Source organism: Galleria mellonella, unplaced genomic scaffold, assembly GCF_026898425.1.
Source record: "Galleria mellonella isolate WM207_F2 unplaced genomic scaffold, CSIRO_AGI_GalMel_v1 utg200, whole genome shotgun sequence".
Taxonomy (NCBI): domain Eukaryota; kingdom Metazoa; phylum Arthropoda; class Insecta; order Lepidoptera; family Pyralidae; genus Galleria; species Galleria mellonella.
Genome location: NW_026442034.1, coordinates 3,297,877 through 3,320,117, shown reverse-complemented (window position 1 = coordinate 3,320,117; position 22,241 = coordinate 3,297,877). Strand labels below are relative to the sequence as shown.

At 32.1% G+C, this 22,241-nt stretch overlaps 4 protein-coding genes across 9 annotated transcripts in view; 2 read left to right on the top strand and 2 right to left on the bottom strand.

Annotated features, from left to right (window-relative positions):
- Nucleotides 1-22,241, top strand: part of LOC116413014 (calaxin) — a 214,901-nt gene that overhangs the window by 57,152 nt on the left and 135,508 nt on the right. The gene's annotated exons all lie outside the window — the stretch shown is intronic.
- On the bottom strand, nt 491-6,707 carry LOC113513280 (acireductone dioxygenase). The gene is made up of 5 exons (XM_052894237.1): nt 6,552-6,707; nt 6,331-6,470; nt 5,258-5,424; nt 3,124-3,256; nt 491-1,839 (listed from the first exon to the last, which is right to left on the bottom strand). Exons 2-5 carry the CDS (start codon nt 6,454-6,456, stop codon nt 1,705-1,707), a joined length of 561 nt encoding a protein of 186 aa, XP_052750197.1. The 5' UTR covers nt 6,457-6,470; nt 6,552-6,707; the 3' UTR covers nt 491-1,704.
- Nucleotides 7,459-11,129, top strand: LOC128200529 (uncharacterized). The gene is made up of 2 exons (XM_052894226.1): nt 7,459-8,472; nt 8,997-11,129. The coding sequence occupies exon 2, from the start codon at nt 9,002-9,004 to the stop codon at nt 10,871-10,873; it is 1,872 nt and encodes a 623-aa protein (XP_052750186.1). The 5' UTR covers nt 7,459-8,472; nt 8,997-9,001; the 3' UTR covers nt 10,874-11,129.
- LOC113519316 (uncharacterized) overlaps nt 11,575-22,241 on the bottom strand; it is a 128,355-nt gene continuing 117,688 nt past the window's right edge. For all 5 annotated transcript variants that reach the window (XM_052894229.1, XM_052894231.1, XM_052894233.1 and 2 more), the window contains 2 exons: nt 17,616-18,361; nt 11,575-17,072 (listed from right to left, as the gene is read on the bottom strand). In XM_052894229.1, coding sequence (XP_052750189.1) covers nt 16,962-17,072; nt 17,616-18,361 — 857 coding nt within the window. In that variant the 3' untranslated portion in view covers nt 11,575-16,961. The remainder of the gene's footprint in view (nt 17,073-17,615; nt 18,362-22,241) is intronic.

Here is a 22,241-nt window from a genome sequence, read left to right as displayed (position 1 = left end):
TTAGCCCATCATGATGAATTCATCAGGAATTAAACATGATAGTTTCCAGGGGGAACCGCGAGGAGTTCGACCTGGTTGGGCACATTGCTAGCAATGAGATTCTCAGTCTCCATTACTAACAATCCCTTTCCCCCTCTTTCGCACATATTAAAATATGTGTACACAGCGGATTTAATGCCCGATGGCTCTACCAGTCAACCGTTATACTAAAGTGAATGGCGGTGAATAGATTAAAAAATATTGTAAATAGATATTTTGAGAGATAACAAATTATGTATCTAAGTTAGCAATAGATCCCATCAGGTCGATCTCTACCCGGTATCCCCCCAAAACTATCGTGATTAAATTATTGTTGAAATCCTCAAGATGGGTTAACTGACCTACCTTTTCATCAACACTTATCTCTCACAGGTGCCCCACCAGCGTATACCGTTAGCGTCGACAGCGTCATAATTATGTCGTCATCCATTAAAAAAAAATGAAAGTCCAATTATTTCAAACGATATAATTATTGATAACAATATAAAAATGTATAATGAATAAAAATACATTTAACACTAAATTTTTTTAACGTTTTTTTATGTATGTACAATATGTAACATTCTGCATTCCTGCCGGTTGAGCAAATTTTCTGCTTTTCAAGTGTGTTTACCATCCGCTTTTAATTATATGTAGTATACATATAAAAACTAAAAAATAATTATATATTTATAGATATATGTAATTTAACAATTTTAAGTAGCTGCAATATATATAATATTAATACAATATATACCATATTTTTCAAGACATGTTTTAATAAATGCCACCTTCATTTATAAAATGCAATTGATTAACATTACTATAATTTGAGAATTATTCCCTATTTTAATATAAAAAGTTAAAAAAATATTTTCTTATTTGCAGGGTTGTTGATTTAGTTCAGTATCAATTTTAATTCTGTTACTATTGCAATCAAACATTCTTGTTCTATTTATGTTATATCGTCATAGTTGTAGAATACTGACGGTTCTTTATATGTAATCTTTGTCAGATCCGTCAGTATTCTACAACTATGACGATATATATTTCATTGTTAATAACACTTATTTGTAATTTTAAATGCATTTTAATTAAAAATATCACTTTCGAAAATATTAACATTATAACGACCCGTGACAACCATGACCGTATGTGTTTTAAATAAACTATTGTGGATCTCGAAAAGGCCCCTAGACCGAAAAATTCTATGGTCTATATCGTCATAGTCGTAGAATACTGACGGATCTTTATATGTAATCTTTGTCAGATCCGTCAGTATTCTACGACTATGACGATATTATCTATGTACTTATGGGTTTGAAACTAAAATACACAGATTCCAGGGTCAGGATTAACAGTAATAATTAACAACTGGTTTGATATATCTAAAGAAGCGAGGACTGTAGGACATAGCTCTGGTTATTCAATTTACACATGGACAATTGTGCGTCAAATTTGAAAGAGCGCAATTTTAAGATAGAGTATATAGGCAAAGACGAGTAATAAAAAAAATTTTGTTATGATTTTGACGCCCTCATTTTTGATGCAGCGGATCTCTCCCTCATGATGGCAAATTTTGGCCATACTTTTGCTCTTTCTTCACACCTTGTACATGTTCTTAATAGGATCTATTATATAGCTCTAGGTTTGATCACGTCACGAGTCAGTCGCCATGTTGTCACTTTAGCTGGCAGTCACGAGGAAACCTCTTCGTTGTTTTTCGATGTACTGCTTGCGGCAGTCCATGTCGTCTGCGGGACGGTCGTACGGTTTCCACACCGGCTCGCCGATGAAGAAACGCTTAGCTCGGATGTAGTTCTGCAATATTCGAAGATAGTATGTATTTGTTTATAACTTTATATTTTGGTGACTTTAAATGCAACCTGCTGTTTCTAATTATATGCAACATTATTATTATCGTATTAACCACGTATTAGCAACTGTCCACTGTGGGGGGAAAGGGATTGTTAGTAATGCGGACTACCAGTCCCATTGCTAGCAATATACCATGTCACGTCGACCTCCACATGGTTCCCCCTGGAAACTATCATGGTTAATTTTTTATGAATTCATCATGATAGGCTAACTGGCCTGTTTTCATTCTCATCGATCACCATTCACTGGTGCTCCGCCAGCGTATGCCGTTGGCACAAGCGGGGTTACCATTCCATTTTCCACCATAAAAAAAAAACTATCCACTGCATTGCACTCCAGTCTCTAGTCATTACCAGTCGGATGAAAAATCTTTTTTGCATTGGATAGCTCATTTTTTGACGAATGTTCTAGAACCATTTCTTATAAGGCTATTTAATAACATCACGATATAATCACGAGCGAATCCGGGAGCTACAGCTAGTAAACAATAATATAATAAAATTGCTTTTTAATCATCATATCATATCAGTCCTTAACTGTCCACTGCTGAACATAGGCCTCTAGAGAGGCCTATGTTCAGCAGTAATGGCAAAACCCCCCTTTATAGATAAAGGGGGGTTTTGCCATTAGTTGCTATGCTTAGCAGGCGGGATGGCCACCGCAGTTAGGCTTTGGTGATGTTTTAAGAGTGTAGCTGCTGGCCATCTCTCGATCTTTAAGTCGCTTTTGTGACACCCACGAGAAAGGTGTAGCCTATTTTATTTTTTTTATACAACGTAGAATGGCAAGCAATCTGACGGCCCACCTGATAGAAAGTGGTAACTGTCGCCTATAGACATGAGCAGTACCACGGACATACCAGAGTATACTGTTTAGCCCATGATACCCCCCATGCATTACCATTCCTGAGGACTCAGGTGTTATTCCTCTGTACCCTGTAAATTCACGCCATATCCCAACTTTCAAACCGAAACACAGCCATGCAAACACAACTGCTTCATGGTAGAAACACGAATGGGACAGAGGTACCCAAGCAATCGATTTTTGTACAAAGTCTCCCTCTGGTAAAAGGTGTGTGGTATGGTAAAAGCCTCTGTTCCTACGTATAATAAATCTAAATTTATATATATTTTTTAAAATGCCTAAAAAGTTTATAATAGACAATGCAATTTAAGAACTTAATATCCCAATTAAGCAGATGTGTGTTAGAATGTAATGCGAACTAACATTTGTGTCCAACGTGAACCTATGGTAGATGCCGCTGGGTATGACGATCATATCCCCGGGGTAAACGGCGATACGGATCCACCGCTCGGCGTCATCACGCACGTCAAAGTAGCCAGAGCCCTCTACCACGAATCTGTAATTTGAGCATTGTACATTTTATTAAAATATTTATTTATTTTACGAAATAAATAATATAATATTTTTGTATAAGCTTTATTGTACAATCATATTTAAAACAAATAACAGGTTTTTTTTATACCACTGAGGTGACAAACAAGCATATGGCCCACCTGATGGTAAAACAAAAGATGACAAAGTCTTCTATCTAATAATCTATCTAAATATATTATATATATAAAAGACAATACACAAAAATAAATAAAAGAACAGAATGATATTGTACCTGAGAATAATAGAACACAAAACTGATTCATATGTGAGGATGTGGACGGTACTGTACAATAAAAATAACACTGTGCTGAGGGACTGTGGTTCTTTGACAAACAAAAACTGATTTAAACTAAGGACAAAGGACAAAAATTTACGGAAATTTGAAATAAACCAATAAGATCGTTACAACAAATGGCAAAAAGTGGAATGAAAAATGAGAAATGAAGAAAATATAGTAGTAAAGAGTGAGGAAAACTTAGAAGGAAATAAAATTAGCTAAATAAACCTGGAAATTAATATCCGGGAACAAGCTGCAAATATCTATAGTCCTTGTATGTAAATAATAATATTTATTTATACGTAATAAAATATTAAATATGATACTCAAATGGATACTAAGACAATTTTTTATCGCCTTCAGTGTAAGGGACAATAGATTGTATGTATGGTGTTGGGTTTCTACAGATGTTCTTTTTTCTCTTAAATAATAAAAAGGCTATAGCAACCTGTATTAGGATAAAGCATGTGGACTTGATTTTCAGCAAAAATTGGTAACAAAGTCGTATTACAATACCTAGCTGTCATATGTTGTCTTATCTTTGTTCAATAAGAAATGTAGCATGAGTTATGAAAATCTGTACTATTGTGAATTTAAAGATAAATATATCTTATCATGGGGTCATAAGAATACTAAATTACGTAAGATAAGTCTGGCTGGAGCAATGTCGATAAAATGTAATACAAATTTAGTGGTGAACATCATTATTATGTTCACAAAAGTATGTTAAAAAACAACAAAAGAAACATGAAATTGAAACACAATATAGAATACTTATTAATTCTTACTTATATTATAAATATGAAAATGAGTTGGTTTGTTATCTTATAGCGCCTTAACCAATTACTATGAAATTTGGTATACACATATTATATGGGATGGAAAAAGATATAGACTACTTTTTATTTCAGTCAGTAAATATACCTTAGTCACATCGGGAGTGGGGGGAAAGGGATTGTTAGTAATGGAAACAGAGAATCCCATTGCTAGCAATACACCCAACCAGGTCGACCTTCTCACGGTTCCCCCTGGAAACTATCATGATTAATTCCAGATGAATTCATCATGATGGGCTAACAGGCATGTTATCATCCTCATAGATCACCATTCACTGTATCCCGTTAGTGCAGGCGGGGTTACCATTCCATTTTCATCCAATAAAAAAAATTACCCTAGTCACATGGACAAAGTCGCTAGTAAAAGTCAGTATATGAATTTTGGTGAAAATTTTAATAGTAATAACACTAATTTCTAGAATCAGTTTTTAACTAGATGGCTGATAAGCACAGGGTCCATTAATTAGTTTTTAATTTTCTGATTTTTTATTTATTTTAGTGAAAAATAAAATATTAATTTAGTTGAGATTTTTATTGAAACCAGCCCATAAATATTTTTTGTTTTTATAAGATAAAAATGGCAAATGCAGCATCTCCTTTGCTAGCAATAACTCCATCAGGCTGTATTCTGCATGACCTCCTAAAAGTCATCCATCATGATTACTTTTCAGTAAAATTTTCCAGATTGTCAGCCAATTTAACTTCATCCTCACTTATCTTCTTTTGCGGGTGCTTTGCCAGCATATACATCAATATAGAAATGAGAATGGATTGGTAACCCTAAAGCTATCAAGCCCAGGCAGGGTTTGCATCCAATCATAATATTTCTATATAAAAATTTAGCTCTTACCTGATCTCTTCATCGGTATGCAGATGCTCTGTGTAGAAACTCTTGATTTTCTCCTCATAGTTAGGGAGACACTCCTTCGAGCAAACAATCTCATCCTCATATGTGTATCCCCTTTTCTCTTTCAAAGCTTGCAACACGCCATCCGTTGCATAAGTGTCCACATTTAACTGAAATTTTATAATATTCTATTCACTATGAGACTAATATTGACCTATTCTGGTATCCAATAATCTTAACATATTTTTATATGGTATATTTAGTCAACAATCTTGGCATTTTTGGATTGAAAAATTTTAATAAATTTTAATTTAAAGATAAAAATTTTAAAAAATTAATCCATAAAAAATACTGACTTCAATTGTGGCAAAACCAGTTATATTGTTTTAAAAACTAAACCACTGAACTGATTTTGATAAAATTTCTATGGGACAAGTCTGAAGGTATATCTTTTCACATAAAAATGTATTTTCCAAATCTCAATTGTAATGTAATGTAACAAAAAAAAAATAACTGCATAGACAACATCCTCCTTTTTTTTTAAGTAAAAAAAAAACTATTTTTATTTTCATAATGACTATTTTCAGCTTTGAAGATAATAATGACCTATTAATATTATTAATGAAAAAAGTGTGTTTGTTTGTTACCTATTAGCATCTTAACAGATTAACCAATCACTAAGATTTTGTATACAGATAATATACGGGATGAAGAAAGTTCTTTTAACAGAGTCAGTCAACATATCCTGTTCATGCAGATGAAGTTATGAGTAAAAGCATTATTACTAATAATATATATATAATATCCAGGTACAGTTCGAAATATACATATATTTAGTAATATTTTAAATAGATTTAATTTGCAACATAGATTTTAAAACTAAATATAAATAAAATAGTACTTAAAGGAAAAATGCGTCATCTAGGTCAGCGGATACGCTTAGGAGCAGTTACCATGCAACGGCAAAGTGTAAAAGTTAATATAGGCGTAAGGGTCAGATCTACAAATCTCAAAAGAACCAAATATTCCAGTCATTTAATTTTTGGGCCCTTGAGTCTTAATATAAACAGACTTACTTTAAAATATTCCACTCCCGTTTTCTTATATAATTCTTCAATAGAGATGTATTCTGGAGGATTCCTGTGGTGTTCCAGCCGCTGATCGGATGCAGAATCATCATCCATGTACCAAGCTTTGACCATTGTCGTAACTTTTTCTTCGCAACAACAAATAAATAAGTAAATAGATAATAAATGAAAAAAATACTTTAAAATACAACGAATAAGGACATAAGTACCTTTAATTTTTATTATTATTTAAAATTGCGTTGTATTGCTTTAGAATTCAAAGATTGTAAAACAGAATAGCAATAAAAATTGATTAAATTGATGTCAAAATGACAAATTGTGAACGAAATTAAAGTAGGCAATTTAAACAACTGACAGTTGATTGACGTTCAGTTTATGGCGTGGATCTAAGGAACAAGAAATTACAAAATCCTAGTATGTGACCCTAAGAACAAGGAATTACATAGAAGGAATGATAAAATAAAAACGAAAAAGAAAATGTTTGTTATATCAATCATTTATCAATGACAAATTTTATGTATGTTATGGTATGTTAGCAGGTTGTATTTGAATTTGGTAGGAACCGTATAACGGTTGTACATACAGATGGGCAAAGCACCGGGTTTAAACCCGGTGCTTTGGTAAAAACCCAATAAACACCCATAAACTCCCATAATCACCCAAAAAAATAGGTTTTTACGTATTTTTTTGAAAATATGTAAGTAATACCAATAAATTATTTTTATAAATTGTATTGATCAATTCTACAATATTAAATAAAACGTTAACTAATAATATTTCAGGAAATTTTAAAAATCTATATATAATAAAATGAAAGTAATTAATTTTCAGTGTTTTCATGTTGCAGTTGATCAACATGTTGGCCTTTTGCTTCCCGTAGATACTTTAAAATTTCTTCATAACACCTCGTTCGCACACATGGCCGTATATATTTAAATTCTTGAGCCACTAACAGTCCGAAATACTCATTTCTTTTATCCTCTTCTCCATAAATTAAGCATTTAGAACAGTTTGTTTCTTCTTTCAGTAAATTTTCTTTTACTTTATCCTCGTTTTTTTCTTTGTTGCGACGACGCTGGGTAAATCATCTGGACACTGGGTCTCACTATCGCCAAATATATTTGGAGATCGGCTTCGGCTACGGCTTGGCAGACATTTTTTTCTTTCTACAATTTTAAATTAAATTTATTAGAATAAATGCTTCGAACACACGCGATCTAAGTACCTTTTGTGTTTATTATACCTTACCTACCTAGGTATAAAAAGAGTACTTACGTAGATTTTCTTTTATTAACTGTTTTATACGAAGATCTTGATCTCTCAAATTAGCATCCATTTTACTTCCAGTGATTATCAACTAAATTAATAATCCACAAAGTATTAAATAACGTTTTTATGAAATATTTAGCACAAAAACAATACCCTTTAAATATCGATCGTCAGTAACTGTGGCTGACTTACCTATATTCTAGCAAGCAGGACTGCCAGATGTGAAGGGGAAATCCCCAATAAATTGTTGCATGTGACTGATGATGTGAGCATGTTCGTTTCATAATAAAAATGTTGCCAGGTAACCAAAAAGTCGTATGTTTTTGTGCGAATTACGATCATAATCTTTACGATCGTACATTAAAAAATAGACAAATAATAGTATGAGTACGATTTAAATCGTATATCTGTCAACCCTGCTAGCAAGACAGCGACAAAATCACGTTGCATAACAATGTAGCCCAAGCTTATATCTTATGAAATATACGGAAGAGATACGGACTTAGAAAAAACAGAAATGTTGTTCTTTGTGGAAGTCATTGATGAAATTCTATGTATTTTAGCCCGCAAACTTTCTTCAAACAAAAACAGCGCCATCTAGTATCGAGTTCTGTAATTATCTCTTTGTTTATGGATTTGAAGTAAGACCGCCACGCATGCAATACATTATGACTGGGGATTCCCCTATTCGTCGACGCTGAATATGAGGCGACGACAATCACTGTCAAACGTGTTCACTATTACTCTGACTCTGGTAACGTGACTTCCTGGTAACGTGTTAGGTAGGAAAAGCAGTAAAAAAGTGCATATTAAGGGAGCAGATTTGAAATAATATTTATACTTAACAAGAAATAATTAAAGGTAAGTGGATTTTTGAATGATACAATTATATCATGATCACTTAACAATTTTAACTTAAAATTAGATGTATTATTACAAGCTTTTATTTAGCTTGCGTTATGTAAATAAAAGTATGTAGGTATGTTCGTATGTTGATGCAATTATCCTCAATCCTCAACCGACTGGGATAAAATTTTCCATACACGTTTATTTTGGATGATAGTGCATAGTTAGCTGAGAGTCGTCATTGGATAATAATGGTGGATAGCCTAAGATGTGTACTAGATATTTATTTTTAACATAATATGCGTAAGTACCTAATCGAATTAAAGAAGTTGCTGAGAAAAATACAGAACAATACGATAATAAACTAGCGTCTGCGTTTAATCCTCCGAGGAGATGTAATTTTACAAAGGTTTTTTGTATTTATTTTATTATTTTTTTAATAAATTTATTGTAAATAACAAGAAATAATCATTGTAAAAAAATAGGCACTCTATTGTTGAATTTTCGTCAGACCAACTAATCATCGTTCATTTTTTTAGGTTCAATGGGGAGACCTAAAGATTTACGCATATGGGAGCACTACCGTACTTTACCAAACAAGTCTGTTTCTTGCAAGCTTTGTAATAAGGTCTACAAATTCAGTAATGCTGCCAAAATGCTTCAACATCTTATCACTTGTCCAAAATCTCCAGAAACATTAAAAGACTCTATGAAACTTATAAAAGATAGCTCGTCCAAAACCAAAATGTCTGGACTGTCAGAGATAGAGACAAATGATTCTTTTATAAGCCCCTCGTCGTCTGCTAACACTACAATAAATGCTGAGTTTCAAGACACCGATGATCATATAAAAACAGAATTAGCGAGAGCTATATTTGTAACAGGGACGCCATTATCGATGGTGCAACATCCTTTATGGATACAATTTTTCGAAAAATTGCAACCAAAATTTAAAATACCTTCACGTAAAGCTTTAGCGACAAAATACTTAGATAAAATATATAGAGAAATGCGTTTTGAGTTAAATGAGGAACTAAATGCTTGTAGTTACTTACACCTTCAGTGCGATGGCTGGTCTAATTTAAGAAATGAAGGAATAATAAACTTTCTTATATCAAAACCTCAACCTGCATACGTTAAAAGTTTGAATACAGAAAGTAATCCTCACACTAGTGAATACCTTAGCCAAGAAGTTGAAAAAGTAATGAAAGTGTATGGAGCAAATAAGTTTCTTGTACTTATTGGCGATAACGCTAGAAATATACAAAAGGCATTCGAATTAACAAAACTCAAATATCCACATGTTGTTCCTCTCGGTTGCTGTGCACATATCCTTAACTTGTTGTGCCAAGATATTGTAAAGATACAAGAAGTAACTGTGTTTATTATGCAAGCCATAAATATAATAAAAACTGTTAAAAGGAGTCAACGATTAAGTTCCTTGTTGATAAAATCAAGGCAGGGTGAAGATTCTACACAAACACTAAAATTGCCTTGTGCTACAAGATGGGGAAGTCATGTTACTTCGTTAAAAAGTTTGAAAGCAAATAAGATAGCTTTGCAAATATTAACAGTTAGAGAAGATGTGGTAATTTCAAGAGATATTAAAGATTTAATTCTAAGTGATGATTTCTGGACGAAGACAGGGGAATGTATAAGTATTTTGGAACCAGTCACTGAAAGCATATTTTACTTAGAGAGCGACCAGAATTGTTTGCATCGCACATACATTACATTTAGAGATGTACAAGCTAAGATACGTTTTGCATTAAATGAGATTTCGACATTGAGCGAAGAAAGCAAACAGCAGATTCTAACATCAGTATCTTCAAGATGCAATATGGCAATGAGGCCAATACATTTTGCAGCATATATTCTAGACCCCAGGACTCTAGGAGTCGAACTTACTCAAGAGGAAGAACTTAAGGGTATGGAGTTTATCTACAATTTAAGCCAACACTTAAGTTTGTCAAATGTAATGGCAGATTTGGCGTGTTATAAAGCTAAAGAAAACTTTTGGGCCAGAGGATTTGTATGGAGCTCATTAGATAGCATTGAGCCCCTAATATGGTGGAAAGGTATTTGTGGTTCCACTGAGTTAAGCAAAGTAGCGATTCGTATTCTATCAGCTCCCTGTACTTCGGCAGCCACTGAGCGTTCCTTTAGTATCCAAGGCTACATACATAATAACAAAAGAAATCGACTTACAACTGAAAGAACTGAAAAAATTTCATTCATTTGTTATAACTGGAATCTTAAACATAAAGCTGAATGCGAGGACATTCAGTTTAATGAAGAAAATACCTTAGAAGCTTTCATTGAGCAAGTAAATGAACATAACAGTTTAGACGAAATAGAGCCTATCGAACCTATACAATTCATCGCTTGTAATAACTCTGAATCTGACAGTGATTGACTGTAGTTTTACATTTTACTTTCATCTCTTTCTTAATAAACTCAAAATCAAATTAAAAGTTTTTTATTCTGTAGGCTGCATAATAATATTGTCTATGTCCAGTATAGTGGACGTCTTGCGGCTGAGATGACGATGATGAAGTACAAAATCATAAACACCCAAAAATTTGGGTGTTTATGGGGTTTAAACCCAATAAACCCAAAACACCCGGTTTTTACCCACCAGACTTTAAACCCACCCAGGTGGATTGCCCATCTCTAGGTGTGACCAAATGTGTGACGTACCTAGGTACCTAGGGACAGATTGACGTTTCTCGTCTTGGGAATGACGTTAAATTTAAAATTTTTGAATTATATCTTTTGATAGAATTCAATCTGTCCTATTCTATACAGTCTGAAATTGAAATCGTTATTATCCTTGTAAGGAGTCAATCTGTTAAGATAGTATGTAATGAAGTCTCAATTTTTTTTAATTTTTAATTCATTAAATATACCTACTAATTTTATAACTATCCAATGACTTGAAAAACGTTATTAAATCAATTACACAGATTTTTGGCTATATGTTTTGCAATATCATTATCAATTTCAGATAGTTTGATGATTTTATTTAAGATGTTGTTTACAAATCGGGTTAAGAAATTCGGTATCTACATATAAAAAAGAATATTCAGATTCATTTCTTTAAATAAAAAGCCGTGAGCAAGTAAAAATAGATTTATTACCATTGATAGTGTCTAACTTATTATAACACTATTTTCTTCTCACAATCCAAATACATTTTTAATCTTAACTAGTTAGGGGTTTATTTCTTTTGTCGGCGTACTTAAAATATTTATTTTTGCTAGCACCTGGGGAATAATCGAGAAACAATACTGATTTTTGACCCATGCCACACCCTAGATTATGGCCACGTTTTATCTAAGTACTGAATATTGTAGGATTTCTTTAACTTTTTCTGTTTTATACTCGGCATAATTTAGTTAACATTTATGGCATATCTTTTTCAATATTGGGAATTTTAAAAGATAAAACAGAATATCAGACGATTAATTAACACAAAAATATTTTTATTCAAAAATTTCAATTTCAATAAAATAACATTATCTTCCAAGATTGTTTCATTAATATGCCAAATATAAAAAAAAGGGTTGTGTCTATACTTGTTATTTTTTTTAATTAAGTAGGTACTATCAGAAACTTAACACTATATCTTAATGACATGAGGAACAAATTAAATATTAAGTTATCCAAATCTGTGGACAAAGTAATACTGCATTAGGGATGTCTCAAAAAAAAATTTTTAAAAATTATGATCAGGTGTCATTCATGATCGCAGGTAACAAAAAGTACTTATGATTTTTTCTTGCCTGCTAGATAATCGTTTATTAATGAAACAAGCAGCTATAATAGTAAAAAAAATCTGAAAAGTCGTTTATTGGCGCCATATTTATTTTCAACTGACTGTCGTACGCAGCCCATAGCACTCTTATAAGATCAATTTAACGACTTCCCTTTTATTACTATTCGTGTAGTTGATCAAGTTATAAAACCAAAGATCCGACAATTATACACGAAAGTAATTTAATTTAATTTTTTTTTATAGTTCACTGAATGAAAGAGATCAAAAGATGTAATAATTGAATCTCATATCGATACCATTCAATCATGCAATTGTGTTGAGAGAATATAATCAAAATGATTGTATCAGTACAATTGTCACAAGTTTATTCTTCGATAGTCGAGTAAGTGACATCACTAATACAACATTATTTTGTCGACAGACGTTGATTCGGCAAAAATATTTTTTATCATTTGAATAATCCTGACGAGTCCTTAAACTATCCTTGTAATCCCAGAGCCGGCCGTATTTCGAAGATGCTGTTTTATATTAATTGTCATATTTAGTATATGTATGACTTTATAAGTAGACATTAGTTACACACTAGTCTTGTCTAGATCATATAAGTAGATAGACAGATTTATTGAATTTGAAACAGCAAAAGCGTATGCAATATGGCAATCTATAAAGAAAATTAAGAACATTTAATTGTTCTAGAAAAAGCAACATTGCATACAAGTTTGTTATTTTAATATCTGTATTACTAAATATATATACTAAATAGTTTGTAACTTTCAACAATATACCGGCTCTGCAATAACATTTATTCGTATTTTACAATAATGGGGCCAATTCTAAAACGTAATTTTCTGTATCCATCTTTAAAATTAAAAATTCATGTTGATATTAAAGTGAAATTATTTTGTAAGAATTTGAATGAGTCAAATGTATCATAGAATCACAAGTATCTATTTAAAATTTAGTTCTTGGTATTTGTAACATAAAACTTTCTTTAAATCTCTTAAGTTCAATCTTTAGAGATCAGTTTTAAAATTGCGTTTTAGAATCGACCCTATTATATCACAATTTTTCCTACTACATACCTATGAGATGATAAAACGTTACATTTCTGTTGACGTAATTATTAATTTTACACAAATGTAAGTTATTATAATTAATTAGATTTATTTACACTAAATAACTCTGATATGACCATTGTATATACGTCTATACACATTTATAGAATAAAAACTATACTGTATTGGGGCGATTTGACCCTTTTGTTAAATTTGATTACATAAAGATAGATATAGGTAGTACAAATTTATAATCTATTGCGAAATTTATTATAAAAAAAAAAGATCTATTTGAATGTCAAATGTGGTAATTTTGTTGCTGTTGTGATGTTCATATTTCGGTAAATATACTTTATTGGAACGTGGCGTAGGTGGGACTAATACATTTTCTCGGATTGAATTTTTTTAACTACACCCAAACTATATAGTTATTATATATATATTTTCGTTGCACTTTAAATATCGTATACATAGATATAGGTAGATATGTGTACTAGCTTAGATTAAAGATTTGAACAATACTAACCAGTGTTAAACCAGATATGGTCTCTCTACGTACCAAGCATTTTAAATCTGTTGAGTTGTTTAAGCATGATTGTGTAATAAACATCTTTATAAACTTTAACATTTCTATAGTAATAAGTAGTAAGTTTTTGTCTATCGGTGGGAAAACAATATTAGAAATAAAGTATTTTCCAACTGTGTCAATAACCCCAATACAGTTGATGTGAATAAATATCGTTTAAGTAAATATTTATGTTAATGTACTTATATATTTAAAATACATAGAGATATATTACAAGAATATCTATTAACAATTCGTGGCTTATTGGAAACATTAAATCGAAATAACTATAGACAAATAATTTTTAAATGTTTATTTTAATCTCTGACACAAAGCGAAAAGAAAAAAAAATGTCTCAATAACAGCCGTATTTATATTGTCTGTTATTACGGCAGAGTTTAACTGAAATAGCCTCTTGTTGCTATTAAAATTATATTCTGCGAAACATAACATTTGTGGTTAAAATATACATTTTTTTATATTAAATATTATCTATAGTAAATTATATAGATAAGTAAGAATAAAATTAAACAGTCCAACTAGGTTGGTGAAAATTTATGATAAAACAGAATCTTGGATAAAAAAAACTCAGAGTAGATAACAATAGGAAACTTACGCAAATTTTTGCGAAGGTGGCGCCACTTTGTTACAACGTAAATAACAGAAAAACTGTAGGTAATATCCTTAATCTATGGTCAACAGCAAATAGTCATTAGAAGAATACATACTAGCCAAAGACTCAATGAATAAAAAAAAAAGTAATTGAAAGTCTATTGACAGAATGAGTTTAAAAAAATAACTACATAAGGGCGGGATAATAAAACTTTTCATATTTTATTTTTCTACCTAGCACAACAGATCGTAGGGATTACTTGCTCTGTACAACAGACTAGATATGAAGTTGTATTAAAATGTATATAACAATGGCATCGCCATCAGTAAAAATTAGCAGTAAGCCTCTTTATTCGTACATTGAGTTTTATTTTCCAACTTGGCGATAGCCTTTTTATATCCATATTATATTGATCGTATTTATAAATTAACCGATAAATATCATAATAATTTGAATGACAAAGAAAACCAATTAGTGGACGGAAGTTGAAATCACAATCTAATAACTAGAAATCGAAGATATAAATATCGTAATGTTACCTACTTAGTACGAATAATTTCATTATTATGCATGAAAATTATATACAATACAGGGTTTTAAGGAAATAACAAAATGATTGCAAATCCTTTGCCGAGGTAGAATATGTAAAAATAAATACGTGCATTCACTTATTGTGAGATATGTTAGAAATATCTTTTTTTTATTTTTATAATAAAAAATAATATTTTCTTATTTTTTTTACGTTCAGCAAGTAGTCACCGATCGCAAGTGTGTAATGTAAGTGTAGTTATTAAGGATTAAAAGAAGAAAAAAAAAACCAATGTAAAAGATCAAAGGATTGCAGTAATTTTTGTTATCTTATTAAAAAATTTAGAAAATAGGCGTTTTCCTATAATTCAAGGTTAATCCATAGGTATATAGAGTGCCGATTGATTTGTGAAGTTAAGAATTTCGAAATTCAAAAGTAATAGAAGAACCATAGAAAAATAATATATTTATTCTATGGTTTTTCAATGCGCAAACTATAAAACGTGGTACCCTGAATAGGAAAAGTCTAAAGCTAACACACACAAACTTTTCACACACTAACATTTAAAATGATATAGTGAGATCACATCCTTATTCTAGATACATTTTATATCGGTGATCACATCCTTATTTCTAACTACATTTATAATATCTGTAAAGGAAAAAAAAAATCAATGCATACCAATCATTGGCCAGTATTATACCAATGCAACCTTCCCAGAGTGCGAAAACAAATTGCTAACCTTATTTTTGGTCCATTTATAATAAGAACAATAATTTGATGCATTCTTTTTATCTGATAATTGTCAATAAAATTTTATTTTTTAGATGTACGATTATGTAACAATTAAAACGATACAATACATGCTTTTCGAATGCAAATTCTATATAAAATGAATAATATCAATGTAAAGAAAAATTAAAAACAAAAATTGTATAAATTAAAAATTATCACAACATCACATATTTACAAGGTATTAATTTATCATAATATAAATTAAAAATAGACTATAAACTATTATAATTAAAATACAAACTGTTTCTTAAGTAATATAATTATTATATTTCCATTTGTTGTTGGTACATTACATACAATTGAATTTGTAATAAAAAAAAAAAAACACTCGACATATCTATGCTTCATGCATTTACTAGTTTAAAATCTACTCCGAATTGAATAAAGTTACTAAATAGTCCAGTAACTATTAAGTATTTTTATTCCCTTTCGAATATAGGATTAATATTGTTAGTGATGTAAAGTCACGCAGTGATTTGTATTTCAGCTATAAAAAGTGGAGTTTTGGGGTTTTACCACTACTACGTTTTCACCAAAATAGTAGTATATACTTGTACAGCGTTTATACCATGTTTAAAACATGTGATACATGTATACAATACATGTCGTAAATACAATATGTTTTGCGACACGTATTCTCCTGGTACAGGGATGGATAACATTCTCAAATAATTACTTTGCGTACTTCTTGCACACCACGTAAGAATACCTAGCGTAAAGTTACACACAGATAAACAATAAATGGGTAAATTAATATGAAAAGTTACTTTACACACACATTGATACATTTATTTCTATCTATGTTGACCTTTATTATGTTTTTTTTTTCTCTTTATCAGCAAAAAAACCACAAAGTTGTATGTAAATTTTTTAATGATTGTAATTCAAATCAAAGATTAAAAGAAAGTTATAAATGAAATTTATCTGTTATTTTTTTCCACTTTTTTGTTAATTCATGCTTTATTTAAGTTTTGTTATTTCATTATTTTTATAAAATAATTAAATAAAAAAAACATTTGCAATACTTATAAAATAGACAGCATTTTAGTTAATATGTTAAGTTCACAATTAATTATTAATAAATTTTGGTAAAACTTATAAACGTTATATCATTATGTATAAAATAATTGTCAACTAATTTTTTTAAAAGAAATTGTCCTCAGGTCGCACTACAGTTTGGTGTGCTTCACTGTGTCGGTCCAATAGTTCTGTATAGTCATAGCTTCCAATGAGTTCAGGAATGAGTCGTTGTCCAGACTGTACATCTCCTCGGAATTATCCTGGAATAACCACATAATTTTTTTTTTACTATTATCTTATCCTTCAGGGGAGAATGATGTTAGGAACAAGTGACACTAGCTTCTTTTTTAAGGTTTCACAGTAATCGTGCAGTTACAAGATCGATTTATTGTTAATAATTCAAAGATTATTTTCAAAATTCAATCATTCTTCTTTGGGCAACTTGTTTAGTTTCATGAATGTTGAATTTTAGCTTGATATACCTGTTACAACTAACTATATATAAAAGTTATTTACGTTTATAAAGTACTAGAAATCTGGCCTGGCTTTTCAAGGAAAGATTTTATTTTACAAAATAATATACGGCTTTCCATAGAAGAAAGAATTTTTAAAATCAATTAAGTAGTTTTTGAGTTACATTAGAAATCAATAATAAAATCTTCCCTTTTTAAAATATTAGTACAGATATACCACATACGTATACAGAGTTGACTTACGTACGGATCTTAATAGCACGTAGCACTTAAAAACGCATTAGAAAGATAATGGAAAATAATCACAATTCAAAGTAACAATTAACATACCCTGATAGTGCTGTCGTCAAGATACCCACTGGAGTCAGGATTTGAGCACTTGTCATTTAAAGTCTGCGGCTTGTTCAAATACCGTCGTCTATAAAGAACGAAGGCTGTACTGCCAGCTAGTGCTCCCAAGACCAAAGTAGCAAACGCAATCCCCGCTATCGCTCCTGTGTCCATTCCCCCATCACTAGGTTCTATGATCCTTCTGGAAGATTCTATATTTGGCGGTATTCGTGTCTGCAAGAACGTTGTTTCAAGTGAAAGTGGCTTCTCTGTAACTATCCTACTCTCAGCTACTCCTTCAACGTTGGCGTTATCTTTGACAAAATCCGGGCGGGTTAAGTTGCGTTTTCTAGATGCAAATGTATTATTTTGAGGTTCTGTTACATTATTAAAAATTGGTATTACTGTCACATTGATTTTTGAAGTCGTATTACTAGGAGCTTCGGTCACTGAAGCATTTCTTTCAAGCTCTGTAGTATTTACTGGCGTCCATTGTATAGCTGGATGCGCCACGTCAAGAGTAACATTGGATGTTGTGTTTCGAACAATTTTGTCAATTTCTTTAGTAGTATGGTTAGTTTCTGTTACATTGGCAGGAGGCGATCTTGTACTGGTGATTTGAGGCGTCTTAGTAAAGTACATTGCCCGGCCTTGCCTTTCGGAATGTTTGTGATCAACTTGTATGTCTGTACTTATATGTTGCAGTTCTTCAGACTGGGGTGCAGCAAGGGTTCTACCGCCGCCTCCTGAAATAACAAAATAAAATAATTAGCTCATTTTGTAATTTCTAATTATATAAAATTGTTGAGAAAGAGAAAAATGGGTCATAGAAAAGACACTGCTCACCAATATTTTATAAGATTATTAGGATTTTTTATTTAAATTAAGCTTAAAATCCTGTGGTAGGTATTTTGTAAGTGATAAAAAGCATTATTTAAACATTTAATTAGATCAAACCTGGAGAGTCGATATGCTACTAAAAATAAGTGAAAATGGATTCGTCAAGTCATTAGTTTCCAGTATGACGCACTAAGTCGATTGAAATATTACGAATTCACCCCATATGTTCGTATTGCCTAGGCTTCAAGCGTTTACGTTGTAATAGAAATAGATTTAGAAAATATTCTTCAACGAGAACTGTTAAGAAATAACTTCTTGCATAACCATGATTGTAACAAATTATGCACTAGAAATTACAGTAAAAAAGTAAATATGAATTCATTTGTACATTTGGATCAGCTTAAACATCTGTCTGGATTAGGTTATAAAACTTGTATCTCAGACAAAAGTGCTGAATCCTTATTAAATACTATATTATTAGTTATTAAATATTGTTAAATTGTCAACTAGTGACCCGCACGACTTCGCACGAGTACAATGCTGATACTAAATACCGTCGCCGGTCCCTCATTACTTTACGACATCACATTACCAGAGGGAGACTTTGTACAAAAGTCGATGGCTTGGGTAACTCTGTTCCATTCGTGTTTCTACCGCGAAGCAGTTGTGTTTGCATGGCTGTGTTTCGGTTTAAAGGGTTAGGATATGGCGTGAATTTACTTGGTACAGAGGAATAACACCTGAGTCCACGGGAATGGCAATGCATAGGGGGTATCATAGGCGAAACAGTATACTCTACTATGTCCATGGTACTACTCATGTCTATAGGCGACAGTTACCACTTTCCATCAGGTGGGCCGTCAGCTTGTTTACCATTCTAAGTTGTATAAAAAAAAATTAGAAAACTAAAATTATCAGTGTTCATCTACTATATTATGTATGTATACATGAAAACCTTCCTCTTGAATCACTCTATCTATTAAATATATTAAAGAAACTGCATCAAAATCCCTTGCTTTACAGATCTAAGCATACACAGGGACAGACAGATGGGAATCGACTTTGTTTTATACTATGTAGTAATAGGGTATTTACAAATTTATTACCACGATGATACGTCCAATGAAGTGTATATTTAATGTATGAAAGATATTAAACATATATAGAGAATTCACCAATATGTGACATGTGGGACAGACTGTAATAAAAATAAAAGAACGATAAACAACAAATGCGGTATGTAAGCTATTGTTTTTGTCTGTTTTAATACGGGAGCTTAAAATAAACATTTGCGTAGGTTCAAATTTACGAGGATTATAAACAATAGACAAAAAAGAAAGCTTAATGGCTCAGTGCGTTACGATGAAACATTTGAAATTCATGAAACGCCGATGTTATTTACATAAACGTGTGTCTTATACAATTGTCCGCTACAGTGTAAACCAGTGTTTTTCAAACTGTGGGTCGTGACCTCCTGGAGGGTTTCCAAGCCTCTATAAAGCGGGCGTGGATGGTGGTAAAGACGTAAAAAACAGGTTTGCAACGTTAAGGCCTGTTTTAGATACTTCATTATGTATTGTTTATTTATTTTATTATATTTAACTGATACTATGACAGTAAACAGTATGGCCGTGTGGTCTCGGCATAGAATATGTCACGTTTTCCTTTTCTGTGGGTGTCGTAAGAGGCGACTAAGGGAAGGCGAGATTTGACAGCAGCGTTCCTCTTAAAATATCTCCAAAGCCGTTCAAAAAATCTCAAAAAATCGTCATTCCGTCTGCCTCACTTGGCATCTAGTGGCAAAATCTCCCAAGGGAGAGCCTCATGTTCAGCACTGGACACTTAAAAGCTGATATGACAGTAAAATAAATACAGATTAGGAACTACGGAGTGTAAGGGGCCATAAAATATTTTTACATACTAAGGGGGTCGTACCATGAAAATGTTTGAGAAACACTGATATAAACAATTGTGATTAATGTATGGAAATCCCGCTTGTATTTTGGAGTGGGTTTGAAATATATTCAGATAGTATTAAATGGCTTTAAATATGCTCACGACTGTAATTCCTAATGGGGTAGTTAGAGGCATATTATGTCTATGGTTTTTGATGTGGTGAACATAAACTTTATTTTAATTTTTTTTTAGATTTTAATTTGGCATTTTAAGTTCATTATATGGATTCATTTGATTTGTTATCAATGTTCTTCATGATTTAAGGGTAAGTCAAAAACTTAGTTTTTCCTTACAGTTTTGTAGTATAGTAGTAAGCCTGGAGGTATTAAAGATTATGCACATTAATTTGCAATCTAATTAATTAGGTGATCTCATTTCGACATGAACAGTCTTTAAAGTCTCACAAAATAACAGTGTTTTTTACCATTTACTAGTATCTTCGTGGCACAATAATAAGAATCTTGCTTCGCAGAAATTAGTTCGGGTCAAAGTAATCGAAATTGTAGTTTCAGATATACGCTCAACTTGAGAACCTGTCAATGTTTTTTTATGATAGAATTAGCAAACAAGCTTATGACCAACCTTATAGAAAGTGGCATCTGTCATTTATAAACATAAATAGCACCATGAATATCACAGACCTCATGCTTTGCCATTGCTGAGGATTATGGTTTTATGCCTCCATACCCTGTATTTTTGACTGCCATATCCCATACCGAAATACAGCTATGTAAGCACAGCTATGCACATAGAGAACAAGCAAGTTGAAGTAACAAGAGCTGGTCACATAGTTCGAAGAACCGACAACTAACTAACCGACCTATGTTCAATAGTGTAAAGGTAATGGCTGAGATGAAGACGATGATGAAGCACAGCTGCTTCACGGCAATTGGTGTGATTGTCTGGCATTTATTATTATTTATATAATAAGTACTTTAACCTAGATGAGCAGTAATTAATATTCATAACGTTAACTGTATAAAGGGAAGGATATCCGACATCGGAGATACGAGCGTCGTATGGTAACACGTGCTTCCTTATCAATTTATCAATGCATATTCATTATGTTGTGTAACACTTCGGTCTGTTTGCACCTGGATCCCTATTCTGCTACAAATAAAATAGCACCTAGCCATAGTAGTTTTACATGTCATTTTACCGATCTAGGTGTTATTTTGCGGAAATCCATATCATTGGTAAGTCGAATAGAATTGTTTTTTTTAATACCGTTTAGTACGCGTGTAACTGCCGACGTTTGAAGATTGACTACTGTTATTATTAGTAGATATATATCTACTATTCCGTGTGGTCCCGGCATAGAATAGGCCACCCATTCCTTTCTTGTGAGTGTCTAAGAAGAATGGTAGAGGGATGGCCAGCAGTGTCCCTATTAAAACATCACCAAAGCCTAACTGCGGCTGCCAACCCGCCTGCTTAGCGTGACAAATACTGGCAAAAGTCTCCTTATGAGGAAGGATTATATTCAGTAGTGGATAAAGTAAACGGCTGAAATCATGATGATGATGATTATTATTATCATTCATATTAATCATGTCTGAGAGCCAACGTTAGGCTTCCAACGACGATCTATTAATTTGCTTGAAGATACCTTAGAGATAAAACACGTGTCGCAATATTTGCGTGGACTCAATAACGGTCGGAGATTTTGTTTGAAAACCAGAGGGAGACTTTGTACAAAAGTCGATTGCTCGGGTACCTCTGTCCCATTCGTGTTTCAACCGTGAAACAGTTTTGTTTGCATGGCTGTGTTTCGGTTTGAAGGGTGGAATATGGCGTGAATTTACTGAGTACAGAGGAATAACACCTGAG